General features: G+C 37.9%; 1 protein-coding gene across 8 annotated transcripts in view; it reads right to left on the reverse strand.

The window, feature by feature from the left end:
• FERMT2 (FERM domain containing kindlin 2) overlaps positions 1-13,901 on the reverse strand; it is a 77,168-nt gene that overhangs the window by 19,188 nt on the left and 44,079 nt on the right. For 4 of the 8 annotated variants that reach the window (XM_010809381.3, XM_005211865.5, XM_005211863.5 and 1 more), the window contains exons 5-7: positions 2,850-2,882; positions 2,296-2,521; positions 1,833-1,935 (exon numbers count right to left, since the gene is read on the reverse strand). In XM_010809381.3, coding sequence (XP_010807683.1) covers positions 1,833-1,935; positions 2,296-2,521; positions 2,850-2,882 — 362 coding nt within the window. The remainder of the gene's footprint in view (positions 1-1,832; positions 1,936-2,295; positions 2,522-2,849; positions 2,883-13,901) is intronic. The other 4 variants (XM_024997834.2, XM_005211866.5, XM_005211864.5 and 1 more) reach the window with 1 other exon arrangement.

A 13,901-nucleotide genomic window follows, 5' to 3' on the forward strand; every position in this document is an offset into this window, starting at 1 on the left:
CAAAATGCATAGCCCCTTCCTACCCCATGCAAATGTAACTGTGTTCCCAGAAAACTTTGGGTTTACCAAAATTAGGTATGATATAGCCTAAAAAAGAATTAAAATGATTTTTTATAATTCTATATACATTTTAGTGTTGTACAAAGTATTATTTAAGCACATAATTTAAGACGATAAATACATACATTAAAATCTAGGCTATAATCTAGACATGAAAAGTATGACGGGCAGACAAGATAAGTCCCCCCACCCACAAGGATGATACGAAAGCAAAAGATCCAAATCTCTGTCATGTGTTTTCTGGGGGAAACACTCCAGATTTTATAGCAAATTTACATCTTATCAGAAAAGCACAGTATTTCAGTAGCAGAGATGATGACAACCACTTGACAGTAAAAACATATTACAATGTTTGGCTGTGAAACTAAGAGAAATGTAGACTTAAAAAGAATTTAAAAAAAAAATTTTTTTTTGAAGCAACATCTGGGATATGTAATTAGAAATTTGAAAGTAACTGAACAGGTAATCTTTCAGAAAACTTTTCTTCTACCTAAAGTAGAGTTGAAGAGAGATTTTAAAAAACATAAACTAACTTTACCAACTCTGTAGTAAATACAAACCATGGGACATAGTATGGAGATTCCTTAAAAAACTAAAGATGGAGCTACCATATGATCCCGCAATCCCACTCCTGGGCATACATCCAAAGAAAAACATGGTCAAAAAGGATACACGCAAGCTTATGTTCACTGCAGCACTGCTTACAATAGCCAAGACATGGAAGCAACCTAATATCCATCAACAGAAGAATGGATAAAGAGGACGTGGCACACATATATACAATGGAATATTATGCATATTAATATTGTAATATTAATTAATAATGATATTAATAATATCATTAAAAAGAATAAAACAGGGTTTCCCTGGTGATCCAGTGGTTAAGAATATGCGTTGTAATGCTGGGGACACCAGTTCAATCCCTGGTCCAGAAGATCCCACATACTGCAGAGCAACTAAGCCTGAGCACCACAACTACTGAGTTCATGCGCTCTAGAGCCTGTGGTCTGCAACGAGAAGCCTGCGCGCCACAACTAGAGAAAGCCCAGCACGCACAGCAACAAAGACCCAGTGCAGCCAAAACTAAAATAAAATACAGAAATCTTTTTTAAAAAAAGAATGAAATAATGCTATCTGCAGCAACATGGAGGAAACAGATTGTCATACTGAGTGGTAAGTCAGACAGAGAAAGAAAAGTATGGTATGATATCACTTATAAGCAGATTCTAAAAAGAAGTGGTACAAAGAACTTATAAAACAGAAACAGACAGCCTTACAGAGCAAACTTATGGTTACCAGTGGGGAAGAGTGGCAGAAAGAATAGTTAGGGACTGACATGTACACACTGCTGTGTTTAGAAGTTATAACCAAGAAGGACCTACTGTACAGCGCAAATAACTCTGCTCAATATTACCTAACAACCTAAATGGGAAAAGAATTTGAAAAAGAACAGATACATGTATAACTGAATTACTTCGTTATATACCAGCAACTACCACAACATTGTTAACCAACTATATTTCAATATAAAAGAAAGTTAAAAATACAAATCAACCAACAACTCAATTATCTTAACAAATAGAAAACAGTTTAGTTATGCTTCCAACCTATTAAAACAATAGACTTCTTTAAAATACCGGCAATTGTGTCCAAAGTTTTGAGTTTCTAATATTATATTCAAGACTTGCTATCCATATCCAAGCAATTCCTTAACCCACCAACTTCCAAGAAACAAAGAGAAACAAAAAGAGACCCCTCTAAACCCTCGGTACCTTTGGATTCAAATCAAAAAAGCTGTAATACTTGAATCGGAGCAGCAAGGCCTCATTTTCCTTCACATCTTGTTCCATGAGAGATCTTGAGGAATCAAGCCACCTGGACAAATTAACAAACACAGTGGAACAGAGCAAGATAGAATTAATTTTCTACCTCTATGTAGATAAAGAAATTCTTAAATTGTATCTATATTTTGAAACTTACCCTGGTTGGGAGGGATAAATTAGGAGGCTAGGATTAACATATACAAACTATTTATAAAATAAGACAATCAGCAAGGACCTATTGTATAACTGTGTTCAGTTGTACATACAGACAGACAGACACACATGCATATATATGAAACTGAACTGCTGTGCTGCACAACTGAAACACTATATTGTAAATCAACTATGCTTCACTTAAAAAAACCTTGTAATTTATAATAGCAAAACAACAACAAATGAAACAAAAACTTACCCTTGGTTGATTTTTGCTTTGTCAAGAAGGGCTTGAGGTTTGAACATTTTCGCCAAGATTTCTGGTGATGTTATCGGCTGACTGACAGCAAGTATACCAGGGTTGCCTTCTGACAAAGCACTGTCACCAAACCAAGCAGAAGTTGGTGACAAGGGGCTTCCATCATGAGCATCGTAAGTAGGGGTCATTGTTTTACTATAAAGTCCTGGGCTTGAATATATACTTCCTAATAAATAATGTGAAAAATAGGTAGTAAGTATGAAGGATAGTTATCTTAGTTTCCAGTAATACATGCTATAATGATGTATAACACATTGTGAAACACAAACTTCGTTCTGGAAGGGAAAGCTTTAGTACATTATTTTACCTGTCTTAGAAACATGTGAAATTAACTTTACTTGAATAGCATTAAGAACATGTAACAATAAGGTCAAAAATATAATTAAGTTGGTAGAAATTCTAGGGAAAACAGTTCAAGAGAGTTAGAATACGTTAAGGATATTGCTGAAGCAGACAGACCAACACTTTTGTTTTTTAATTGTGCCAAGGCTCACCTTTCAGAGGGCCAATGTAAAGAACATCAGTGCCTATAGAAAAGGAAAGAAAGGAGTTCAGAAGGTAAAGGAAAGGCAACAATAGAAGACAGAAACAAAGAATGAAAATGAAAAGAAAATAGGAAAAGGAAAACAGATTTTCCTGTGAATCATAAACTGAAATAAATATTTTAAGTGAATTTAAGAGTAAAGAACCTTAGAAGCTATAACCTAAAATGAGCTTTTGTTCAACGCAAAAAAATGAGGTTGTGCTCTTGGCACGTGTTTAGTGACAAACATGTATATTTATCACCCTCTGAAATCACCATACCCTGTTTTAAGACAGCTCAATGTAACTGAATAAATTCACATAAATTAAGATAATAATTTTATGTTGTTGTTTTCTCAATGAATAGTTGAACTGGCTCCAACAGTTACAAATAAAATATTAAAGCAAAAGGATATATAAATTTTGCCCTAGAAAGAGGCTAACAAAAGTGCATTTTATATTTAATCCCCTGAAGTTACAGAGATGTTATCTTTTTAATCTTTAGCTTCCTTAGTGTTAAAGGGCTAGGCATACATTTTTTTAAATACTTATTTTAAAAAAAGAGGCTACATTAAAAAAATTTTTTAATTAGTCCAGTGATGATCTATTCTCTGTCATTTAAACCACAAAAATTGAGACTTGATAAAGACTTTAAAAAAAAATTCAGAATGACATTAAGCAAAAGCACATCCCCTTCAAAGTTTCAACTCTGTTAATATATTTTATCCTGTAGTAATAATTTTTAAAAAGAAAATGTATAAATGGGTGTCACATTGTTAATGGATGCTGTTAATGAAATAGCTGTTTTCCTTACCTAACTTAGGAATATGCTTAGGAATTTCTTTCCTGTCATCTCTAACTATACACCACCCATAAGCACAGAATGATAGAAACAACTACCCATGAAAAAGTGATGGTAAGGCTAGAGATGTTTAAAGTTGTCAAGACAGAGTCTAGGAAGAGAACATAAAGTAAAAAAATAAAAAAACAAATCAAAAAAAAATTTTACTAACCACAGGGTTATCTGATTTGATACCTCTAAATGTGTTCTCCCAAAGAATACTAAAACAATTTGTAGAACGTGAACATGTAGAATGTGAAGAAACAAAGAAGGCTGTAATGTTGCCTTTTAGCCTTTGAGGAAGAAAACTGGAATATTTAGTTGTAAAGCAAAGAACCTTAAAATACAAGGGCATTTTGTGAAAGAATTACTTATAAAAGGGCTGAGAACAATACTCCAGCTCAAATGTGCAAAGGAAAATTCTGCTATAGACGATACATGTAAATAAGGTGTGCAAATGAAACTTCTTTATGAAGTTTCTAAAACAAAATCTATTTCCCTACGTTACGCAACACCTAATATCAGCCATTCAATCGATTCCCTTCCTTCTTATTTACCTATACTTTGTATAATCTACATTCCATACTTTCATTTCATTTTGCTATTTGTTGTTAGGCAGCCTACAGTAATAGCTCATATGTCGTCATTTGAGAGGAGCAAACTGAGGCACAGAGAAGTTCATATATTTGTCCAGTGTCAAGAACAATTAAGTTGCAGAGCCAAGCTATAAATCAGCAGTCCGACTCGACTGCAGCTAAACACACTGCCTCCCAGGTACCATAACTTATTTAAGCCATTTCCAATCTGTGTGCATTTATTCATTTTAGAGTTTTATTACTGATGTCACCACTGCTACTGCAGACAGTGCACTCCAATAACCATTTTTATACTTTTTCCCAATTCTAGCAGCACTAGGTCAGAGGGTATGTGCATTTTAAACTCCTTTTAAGTCCCAGTTCAGTGACAATCTCAACCAGCCTGTACTCCTGATTGCCCAATTTAAACCTGATTGCCCAACTTAATTTTATTTCAAATTAAATATTTGAAGCAGAAAACTAATAAAGGGTACGATGAGGTAGCATATGTACTCAGCAACAAAATATATGAGTTTGCTGGACACCACAGAATGATAACTTAAAAACTATAAGGGTGAAAAACAAAGACTTTATTTAACAAGCACTACAGTATGGACCACCTACTATAAATATTAAAGACTCATTACTTTTATAATTAAAGAATAGTTTTTAAAAAATGCTTTGATGTTTAAAATGGCAAATTCTAGTTAGGAACAATGGTATCCTGCATGGTGATTTTCCTGATTTTCTCGATTACCTTAGGACCGACTTTTCCTTTGTCGACCTGCCTTTAAGATTTCCTAGAAAAGTTCCTAATGAAATAATTTTCTACTTCCATAGTAAATCTTGATTTCAGTTCAGTTCAGTCACTCAGTCGTGTCCGACTCTTTGCGATCCCATGAATTGCAGCACACCAGGCCTCCCTGTCCATCACCAACTTCTGGAGTTCACCCAGACTCACGTCCATCGAGTCGGTGATGCCATCCAGCCATCTCATCCTCTGTCGTCCCCTTCTCCTCCTGCCCCCGATCCCTCCCAGCATCAGAATCTTTTCCAATGAGTCAACTCTTCGCATGAGGTGGCCAAAGTACTGCAGTTTCAGCTTTAGCATCATTCCTTCCAAAGAAATCCCAGGGCTGATCTCCTTCAGAATGGACTGGTTGGATCACCTTGCAGTCCAAGGGACTCTCAAGAGTCTTCTCCAACACCACAGTTCAAAAGCATCAATTCTTTGGCATTCAGCCTTCTTCACAGTCCAACTCTCACATCCATACGTGACCACAGGAAAAACCATAGCTCTGACTAGAAGAAACTTTGTGGGCAAAGTAACATCTCTGCTTTTGAATATGCTATCTAGGTTGGTCATAACTTTCCTTCCAAGGAGTAAGCGTCTTTTAATTTCATGGCTGCAGTCACCATCTGCAGTGATTTTGGAGCCCCCCAAAATAAAGTCTGACACTGTTTCCCCATCTATTTCCCATGAAGTGATGGGACCCGATGCCATGATCTTCGTTTTCTGAATGTTGAGCTTTAAGCCAACTTTTTCACTCTCCTCTTTCACTTTCATCAAGAGGCTTTTGAGTTCCTCTTCACTTTCTGCCATTAAGGGTGGTGTCATCTGCATATCTCAGGTTATTGATATTTCTCCCGGCAATCTTGATTCTAGCTTGTGTTTCTTCCAGTCCAGCGTTTCTCATGATGTACTCTGCATATCAGTTAAATAAACAGGGTGACAATATACAGCCTTGATGTACTCCTTTTCCTATTTGGAACCAGTCTGTTGTTCCATGTCCAGTTCTAACTGTTGCTTCCTGACCTGCATACAGATTTCTCAAGAGGCAGATCAGGTGGTCTGGTATTCCCATCTCTTTCAGAATTTTCCACAGTTTATTGTGATCCACACAGTCAAAGGCTTAGGCATAGGCAATAAAGCAGAAATAGATGTTTTTCTGGAACTCTCTCGCTTTTTCCATGATCCAGCGGATGTTGGCAATTTGATGTCTGGTTCCTCTGCCTTTTCTAAAACCAGCTTGAACATCAGGAAGTTCATGGTTCACATATTGCTAAAGCCTGGCTTGGAGAATTTTGAGCATTACTTTACTAGCGTGTGAGATGAGTGCAATCGTGCGGTAGTTTGAGCATTCTTTGGCATTGCCTTTCTTTGGGATTGGAATGAAAACTGACCTTTTCCAGTGCTGTGGCCACTGCTGAGTTTTCCAAATTTGCTGGCATATTGAGTGCAGCACTTTCACAGCATCATCTTCCAGGATTTGAAATAGCTCAACTGGAATTCTATCACCTCCACTAGCTTTGTTCGTAGTGATGCTTTCTAAGGCCCACTTGACTTCACATTCCAGGATGTCTGGCTCTAGGTCAGTGATCACACCATCGTGATTATCTGGGTCGTGAAGATCTTTTTTGTACAGTTCTTCTGTGTATTCTTGCCACCTCTTCTTAATATCTTTTGCTTCTGTTAGGTCCATACCATTTCTGTCCTTTATCGAGCCCATCTTTGCATGAAATGTTCCCTTGGTATCTCTAATTTTCTTGAAGAGATCTCTAGTCTTTCCCATTCTGTTGTTTTCCTCTATTTCTTTGCACTGATTGCTGAGGAAGGCTTTCTTATCTCTTCTTGCTATTCTTTGGAACTCTGCATTCAGATGTTTATACCTTTCCTTTTCTCCTTTGCTTTTCGCTTCTCTTCTTTTCACAGCTATTTGTAAGGCCTCCCCAGACAGCCATTTTGCTTTTTTGCATTTCTTTTCCATGGGGATGGTCTTGATCTCTGTCTCCTGTACAATGTCACGAACCTCAGTCCATAGTTCATCAGGCACTCTGTCTATCAGATCTAGGCCCTTAAATCTATTTCTCACTTCCACTGTATAATCATAAGGGATTTGATTTAGGTCAGACCTGAATGGTCTAGTGGTTTTCCCTAGTTTCTTCAATTTAAGTCTGAATTTGGCAATAAGGAGTTCATGGTCTGAGCCACAGTCAGCTTCTGGTCTTGTTCTTGCTGACTGTATAGAGCTTCTCCATCTTTGGCTGCAAAGAATATAATCAATCTGATTTCGGTGTTGACCATCTGGTGATGTCCATGTGTACAGTCTTCTCTTGTATTGTTGGAAGAGGGTGTTTGTTATGACCAGTGCATTTTCTTGGAAAAACTCTATTAGTCTTTGCCCTGCTTCATTCCGTATTCTAAGGCCAAATTTGCCTGTTACTCCATGTGTTTCTTGATTTCCTACTTTTGCATTCCAGTCCCCTATAATGAAAAGGACATCTTTTTTGGGTGTTAGTTCTAAAAGGTCTTGTAAGTCTTCACAGAACCATTCAACTTCAGCTTCTTCAGCGTTACTGGTTGGGGCATAGACTCGGATTACTGTGATACTGAATGGTTTGCCTTGGAAATGAACAGAGATCATTCTGTCATTTTTGAGATTGCATCCAAGTACTGCATTTCGGACTCTTTTGTTGACCATGATGGCTACTCCATATCTTCTGAGAGATTCCTGCCCTCAGTAGTAGATATACTGGTCATCTGAGTTAAATTCACCCATTCAAGTCCATATGAGTTCGCTGATTCCTAGAATGTCAACGTTCACTCTTGCCATCTCGTTTGATCACTTCCAATTTGCCTTGATTCATGGATCTGACATTCCAGGTTCCTATGCAATATTGCTCTTTACAGCATCGGACCTTGCTTCTATCACCAGTCACATCCACAGCTGGGTATTCTTTTTGCTTTGGCTCCATCTCTTCATTCTTTCTGGAGTTATTTCTCCACTGATCTCCAGTAGCATATTGGGCACCTACTGACCTGGGGAGTTCAGTATCCTATCATTTTGCCTTTTCACACTATTCATGGGGTTCTCAAGGCAAGAATACTGAAGTGGTTTGCCATTCCCTTCTACAGTGGACCACATTCTGTCAGATCTGTAAATCAGCACTAAACAGTAAAGTTAATTCTTACATGGAAAAATTGTTTTCCCCAGACATGGGATCATGCTACTTCAAATGGTTCCCTCCTCACAGGTACTTGGAGAATAGATATTTACCTAGTTACAGCCAGCAAGTGGCAAAGCAGTAGAGAGTGTGTCACCTGAGCACAGCCTGTAAACAAGGTATGTAAACACTCAGAATTTTATCATATTTCTGTGTAAGAATCTGACTAAAGCCTGAGAATCGCTAATTCACTCATGATCCTTTACCTTTTTAAACATTAAATAAAAAAAACTTTGTTGAAGTACAATTTACACACCAATATTTCACAAAGTATTCACCTTTAAATATTAAATACTGGAGAAATGATGTTACATAATGGTTTGACATATGAGTGCTAGACCCAGACCAATCTGGATTTGAATCCTAGCTGTGTCCTGATTAGCTTTGTGACCTTGGGCCAATTACTTAACCCTTGTAATGTTCTTTCCTTGTAAGTAAAGTGGGGATAATGCCACCAAAATCACAGATATTCTGTAAGGATGAAATGAAAATACACAAACACATAAATACATAATTGCTAACCATGCTCACATAGATGCTCATAATTCAGGAAGCACATAGGCACTAAAGGAAACTGAGCCTGTTTCTGCCTCAGTAGAATGAAAATTACACCTATGCCTTACCAAGCCTGCAGTACAGGAACCTCTGTGTGGCACTGAGCACAGTGTCTGACCCCCAGAAGACGTCATAAGCTGAGATGTACAGACCTGTTGCTATTTATATGAACATAATATGCAACTGATCAAATCTGTCAGCATTTGGTCCAAACATTGACTAATATGACTGACAAATCATAAAAGCAGGCAAACTTGATATTTAGTATTTCTTTTAAAAATTAATCTCTCATTACTTTTCATGTGTGTATGGGACTTCTCTATAGATAATCAGTCCTCTACATATCACTATCTTTGTGTACTTTCTTAGCATTTCACATCAACTCCTCAAATGTTTTTAAACTGTTTGGATGTAGACAACTAGACCTATTAAAAAAAAAAAAAACAAAAAACTCCTTCAACTGAAAACAGTCACTTCACAGACACAAGAGAGCACACCAGTATATGACTCCATTCACATGAGGTGCAAGAACCAGCCCAACACTATTCTGTGGTGAGAGAGGCACAGGAAAAGGCATGCAAAAGGCCTTCTGGGGTCTTGGTATCATGTTACATGCCATACCTAGTTCTGGGTGGTGACAAGTTGTATGCATTGGCAAATATTAATCTATAATTTAAAATCTGTTCATTTTACTATATGTAACACCTCAATTTAAAACAAGAAAGAAAAGAAACCCACAGTTACTTACTCTAAAATATTTGTAGCTTTCCCTTGTCTTAATTCATTATCTTTTGTCTCTAATTGTCTTTTCTTAAAGCACTATATAAAAGCTCTTCCTTGCAGTTCTAAGACCAACCCTGCCTGATTTCAACCACTCTAAAACCATCCCATAAATATACCTTTCTATGTAGTTCTTCATCTTAAGAACTGAGTGAGTTTTCATTTAAACAAACAAACAAACAAAAGACAACTGAAAGCAGAGAGTCTGTCTACTGTCACATGGCTTCATCTACATAAACCATCAAGTCTAAATCAGATTTCAATTGTATTCTAATGACAGACACATTCTTTTACTGTCTTTGCTTCCTTAGTCTGTAGGTTCTACCACTACTCTTTCCCCTCATTCCCTCCTCCACATTTTACTGGAATTAAAATTGATATTCTTTCTAAGTAATGATTTGCTCATTTTGTACCATATTCAGAAACCAGTGACTCTACAATGCACTAGCCTATATTTCTCGGCCTGACATTAAATACCCTCCAGTGTGATCCAAAAGTTCCTTGGAGGTCTCTCCCCCATGAACTGGCTCAAATGGTTTCTTTACACATCTTGTACTTTTCTTTTGCCAGGATGTTCTTTGTTAATATCATTCTTTCTACTTGGATCACCTATTCTTCTTATCAAAATCCTAGCCACTGGAATCCTAGCCAATTCACAAACTTACTTTCCCAACCTGAAAACTGAATACACCCTACTTGGAATTGTTTTGTCTTCTGAATTCTTACAACATTATTTCTATAATATTCATTTAACATTTATGTATTACCTCTTTAAATACAGTAACTATGGTTTCCCACTGCCTATAAATTACTTAAGAGTAAGGACTACCGTATTTCTTGGTAGCTCCCAGATATAATCAGTACATGAGCAGTGACATAAAGGTTACAAGGTATGTGACCTTAGACGTTCCTAATCTTTGCTGTTCAGTAGCTATGTCTGACTCTTTGTGACCCCATAGACTGTAGCATGCCAGATTTCCATGTCCTTCACTATCTCCCAGAGTTTGCTCAAATTCATGTCCACTGAGTTGATGATGCTATCTATCCATCTCATCCTTGGCTTCCCTCTTCTCCTGCCCTCAGTCTTTCCCAGTATCAGGGTCTTTTCCAGTGAGTCGGCTCTTTGCATCACATAGCCAGAGTATGAGACATTCAGTATTAGTCCTTCTAATGAACATTCAGGATTGATTTCCTTTAGGATCGACTGGTTTGCTCTCCTTGTAGTCCAAGGGTCTCTCAAGAGTTTTCTCCAGCACCACAATTGGAAAGCATCAATTCTTTGGTGCTTGGCCTTTTTTATGGCTCCTAACCTTACTGTTAAGAAAGAGCCAGACATGATTGAGCGAGTGAACTGAATCTTACTGTGCCATATTTTCATCCTTATATGTGAATAATAACAATCTACTTCGATGGGTTGTAGTGAGGATTAAATGAGTTTCCACGGGTAAGGTGCGTGAAATAGTTCTGGGCATACATAAGTCTGTGTTCATTGTTTACTATCATTGCCATCATCATGACCCCAGAATTTTAAAAAATAGGAATGAACTGAATTAGTAAAATTAGTTTATTTATTTGCTTCTAAGATCTATCCTAAGAAACTGATTTATAAATGTGCAGCCAATGGAAACATGGAAAATAAATTTTCAGGAACCAAAGAATCATGTAATCTAATTGATTAGTCATCTAACTTCTCAACAGACACTGCCCATGTTCCTACTGTATGACATACGCTGTTAGTTCCTAGTAACAGAAAGGTAAGAAACAGTCTCTTCATGCAGGACCTCACAATTATTAGGGGAGAACACATGATATAATACCAAACACAGAGAAGTCTGGTGACTTATGACAGCAGGATACCTAATTCAGGTTGGGGAGGTAATGGAAGGAAATCTGAGAAAGCTTCTTCAAGAAACAAGAGAGGCACTAAGACACTAGCGTATGAAAAGCATAGAAGTTTTAAGTAACCTGATAAAAGTAATAATGTCTTAACTAAATTAGTGGTGGTTTCCACAAAATACACCCAAAATGGAACTAAATGCTAAAAAAACCCTCCAATTTCTGCAATGCCGAGAACTGAGGCAAGTTAAGGTACAGTCTCCTTTTGACTTTTCCTGAGCACAGAACCAGCTTTTCTTATTATTGATTCAACTACTAACACCTGACACGATGATCCGCACATGACAGACTCTAGTGATGATTTAAAGACTGAGGGAAAAGATGCAGAAGGAGAGCGTTCTTTAACCTGACCACTCTCCAGACTATTCAGTCCATTTATACAGATATCAAAAACACACAGGAAGACCCACTGTACAGCACAGGGAACTGTACTCAATATTTTTTAATAACCTATAAGGGAAAAGAACCTGAAAAAGAATATATCATAACAAACACCCTCTTCCAACAACACAAGAGAAGACTCTACACATGGACATCACCAGATGGTCAACACCGAAATCAGATTGATTATATTCTTTGCAGCCAAAGATGGAGAAGCTCTATACAGTCAGCAAGAACAAGACCAGAAGCTGACTGTGGCTCAGACCATGAACTCCTTATTGCCAAATTCAGACTTAAATTGAAGAAACTAGGGAAAACCACTAGACCATTCAGGTCTGACCTAAATCAAATCCCTTATGATTATACAGTGGAAGTGAGAAATAGATTTAAGGGCCTAGATCTGATAGACAGAGTGCCTGATGAACTATGGACTGAGGTTCGTGACATTGTACAGGAGACAGGGATCAAGACCATCCCCATGGAAAAGAAATGCAAGAAAGCAAAATGGCTGTCTGGGGAGGCCTTACAAATAGCTGTGAAAAGAAGAGAAGCGAAAAGCAAAGGAGAAAAGGAAAGATATAAGTATCTGAATGCAGAGTTCCAAAGAATAGCAAGAAGAGATAAGAAAGCCTTCCTCAGCAATCAGTGCAAAGAAATAGAGGAAAACAACAGAATGGGAAAGACTAGAGATCTCTTCAAGAAAATTAGAGATACCAAGGGAACATTTCATGCAAAGATGGGCTCGATAAAGGACAGAAATGGTATGGACCTAACAGAAGCAAAAGATATTAAGAAGAGGTGGCAAGAATACACAGAAGAACTGTACAAAAAAGATCTTCACGACCCAGATAATCACGATGGTGTGATCACTGACCTAGAGCCAGACATCCTGGAATGTGAAGTCAAGTGGGCCTTAGAAAGCATCACTACGAACAAAGCTAGTGGAGGTGATGGAATTCCAGTTGAGCTATTTCAAATCCTGGAAGATGATGCTGTGAAAGTGCTGCACTCAATATGCCAGCAAATTTGGAAAACTCAGCAGTGGCCACAGCACTGGAAAAGGTCAGTTTTCATTCCAATCCCAAAGAAAGGCAATGCCAAAGAATGCTCAAACTACCGCACGATTGCACTCATCTCACACGCTAGTAAAGTAATGCTCAAAATTCTCCAAGCCAGGCTTCAGCAATATGTGAACCATGAACTTCCTGATGTTCAAGCTGGTTTTAGAAAGGGCAGAGGAGTATACGGCCATACCACCCTGAATGCGCCTGACCTCGTTTGATCTCGGAAGCTAAGCAGGGTCGGGCCTGGTTAGTACTTGGAAGGGAGAAAGGGCAGAGGAACCAGAGATCAAATTGCCAACATCCGCTGGATCATGGAAAAAGCAAGAGAGTTCCAGAAAAACATCTATTTCTGCTTTATTGCCTATGCCAAAGTGTTTGACTGTGTGTATCACAATAAAATATGGAAAATTCTGAAAGAGATGGGAATAGCAGACCACTTGATCTGCCTCTTGAGAAATCTGTATGCAGGTCAGGGAGCAACAGTTAGAACTGGACATGGAACAACAGACTGGTTCCAAATAGGAAAAGGAGTACATCAAGGCAGTATATTATCACCCTGCTTATTTAACTTATATGCAGAGTCCATCACGAGAAACGCTGGGCTGGAAGAAGCACAAGCTGGAATCAAGATTGCCGGGAGAAATATCAATAACCTCAGATATGCAGATGACACCACCCTTATGGCAGAAAGTGAAGAGGAACTAAAAAGCCTCTTGATGAAAGTGAAAGTGGAGAGTGAAAAAGTTGGCTTAAAGCTCAACATTTAGAAAATGAAGATCATGGCATCGGGTCCCATCACTTCATGGGAAATAGATGGGGAAACAGTGTCAGACTTTATTTTTGGGGGCTCCAAAATCACTGCAGATGGTGATTGCAGCCATGAAATTAAAAGACGCTTACTCCTTGGAAGGAAAGTTATGACCAACC

The sequence above is a fragment of the Bos taurus genome, chromosome 10 (genome assembly GCF_002263795.3).
Source record: "Bos taurus isolate L1 Dominette 01449 registration number 42190680 breed Hereford chromosome 10, ARS-UCD2.0, whole genome shotgun sequence".
NCBI classification, from domain to species: domain Eukaryota; kingdom Metazoa; phylum Chordata; class Mammalia; order Artiodactyla; family Bovidae; genus Bos; species Bos taurus.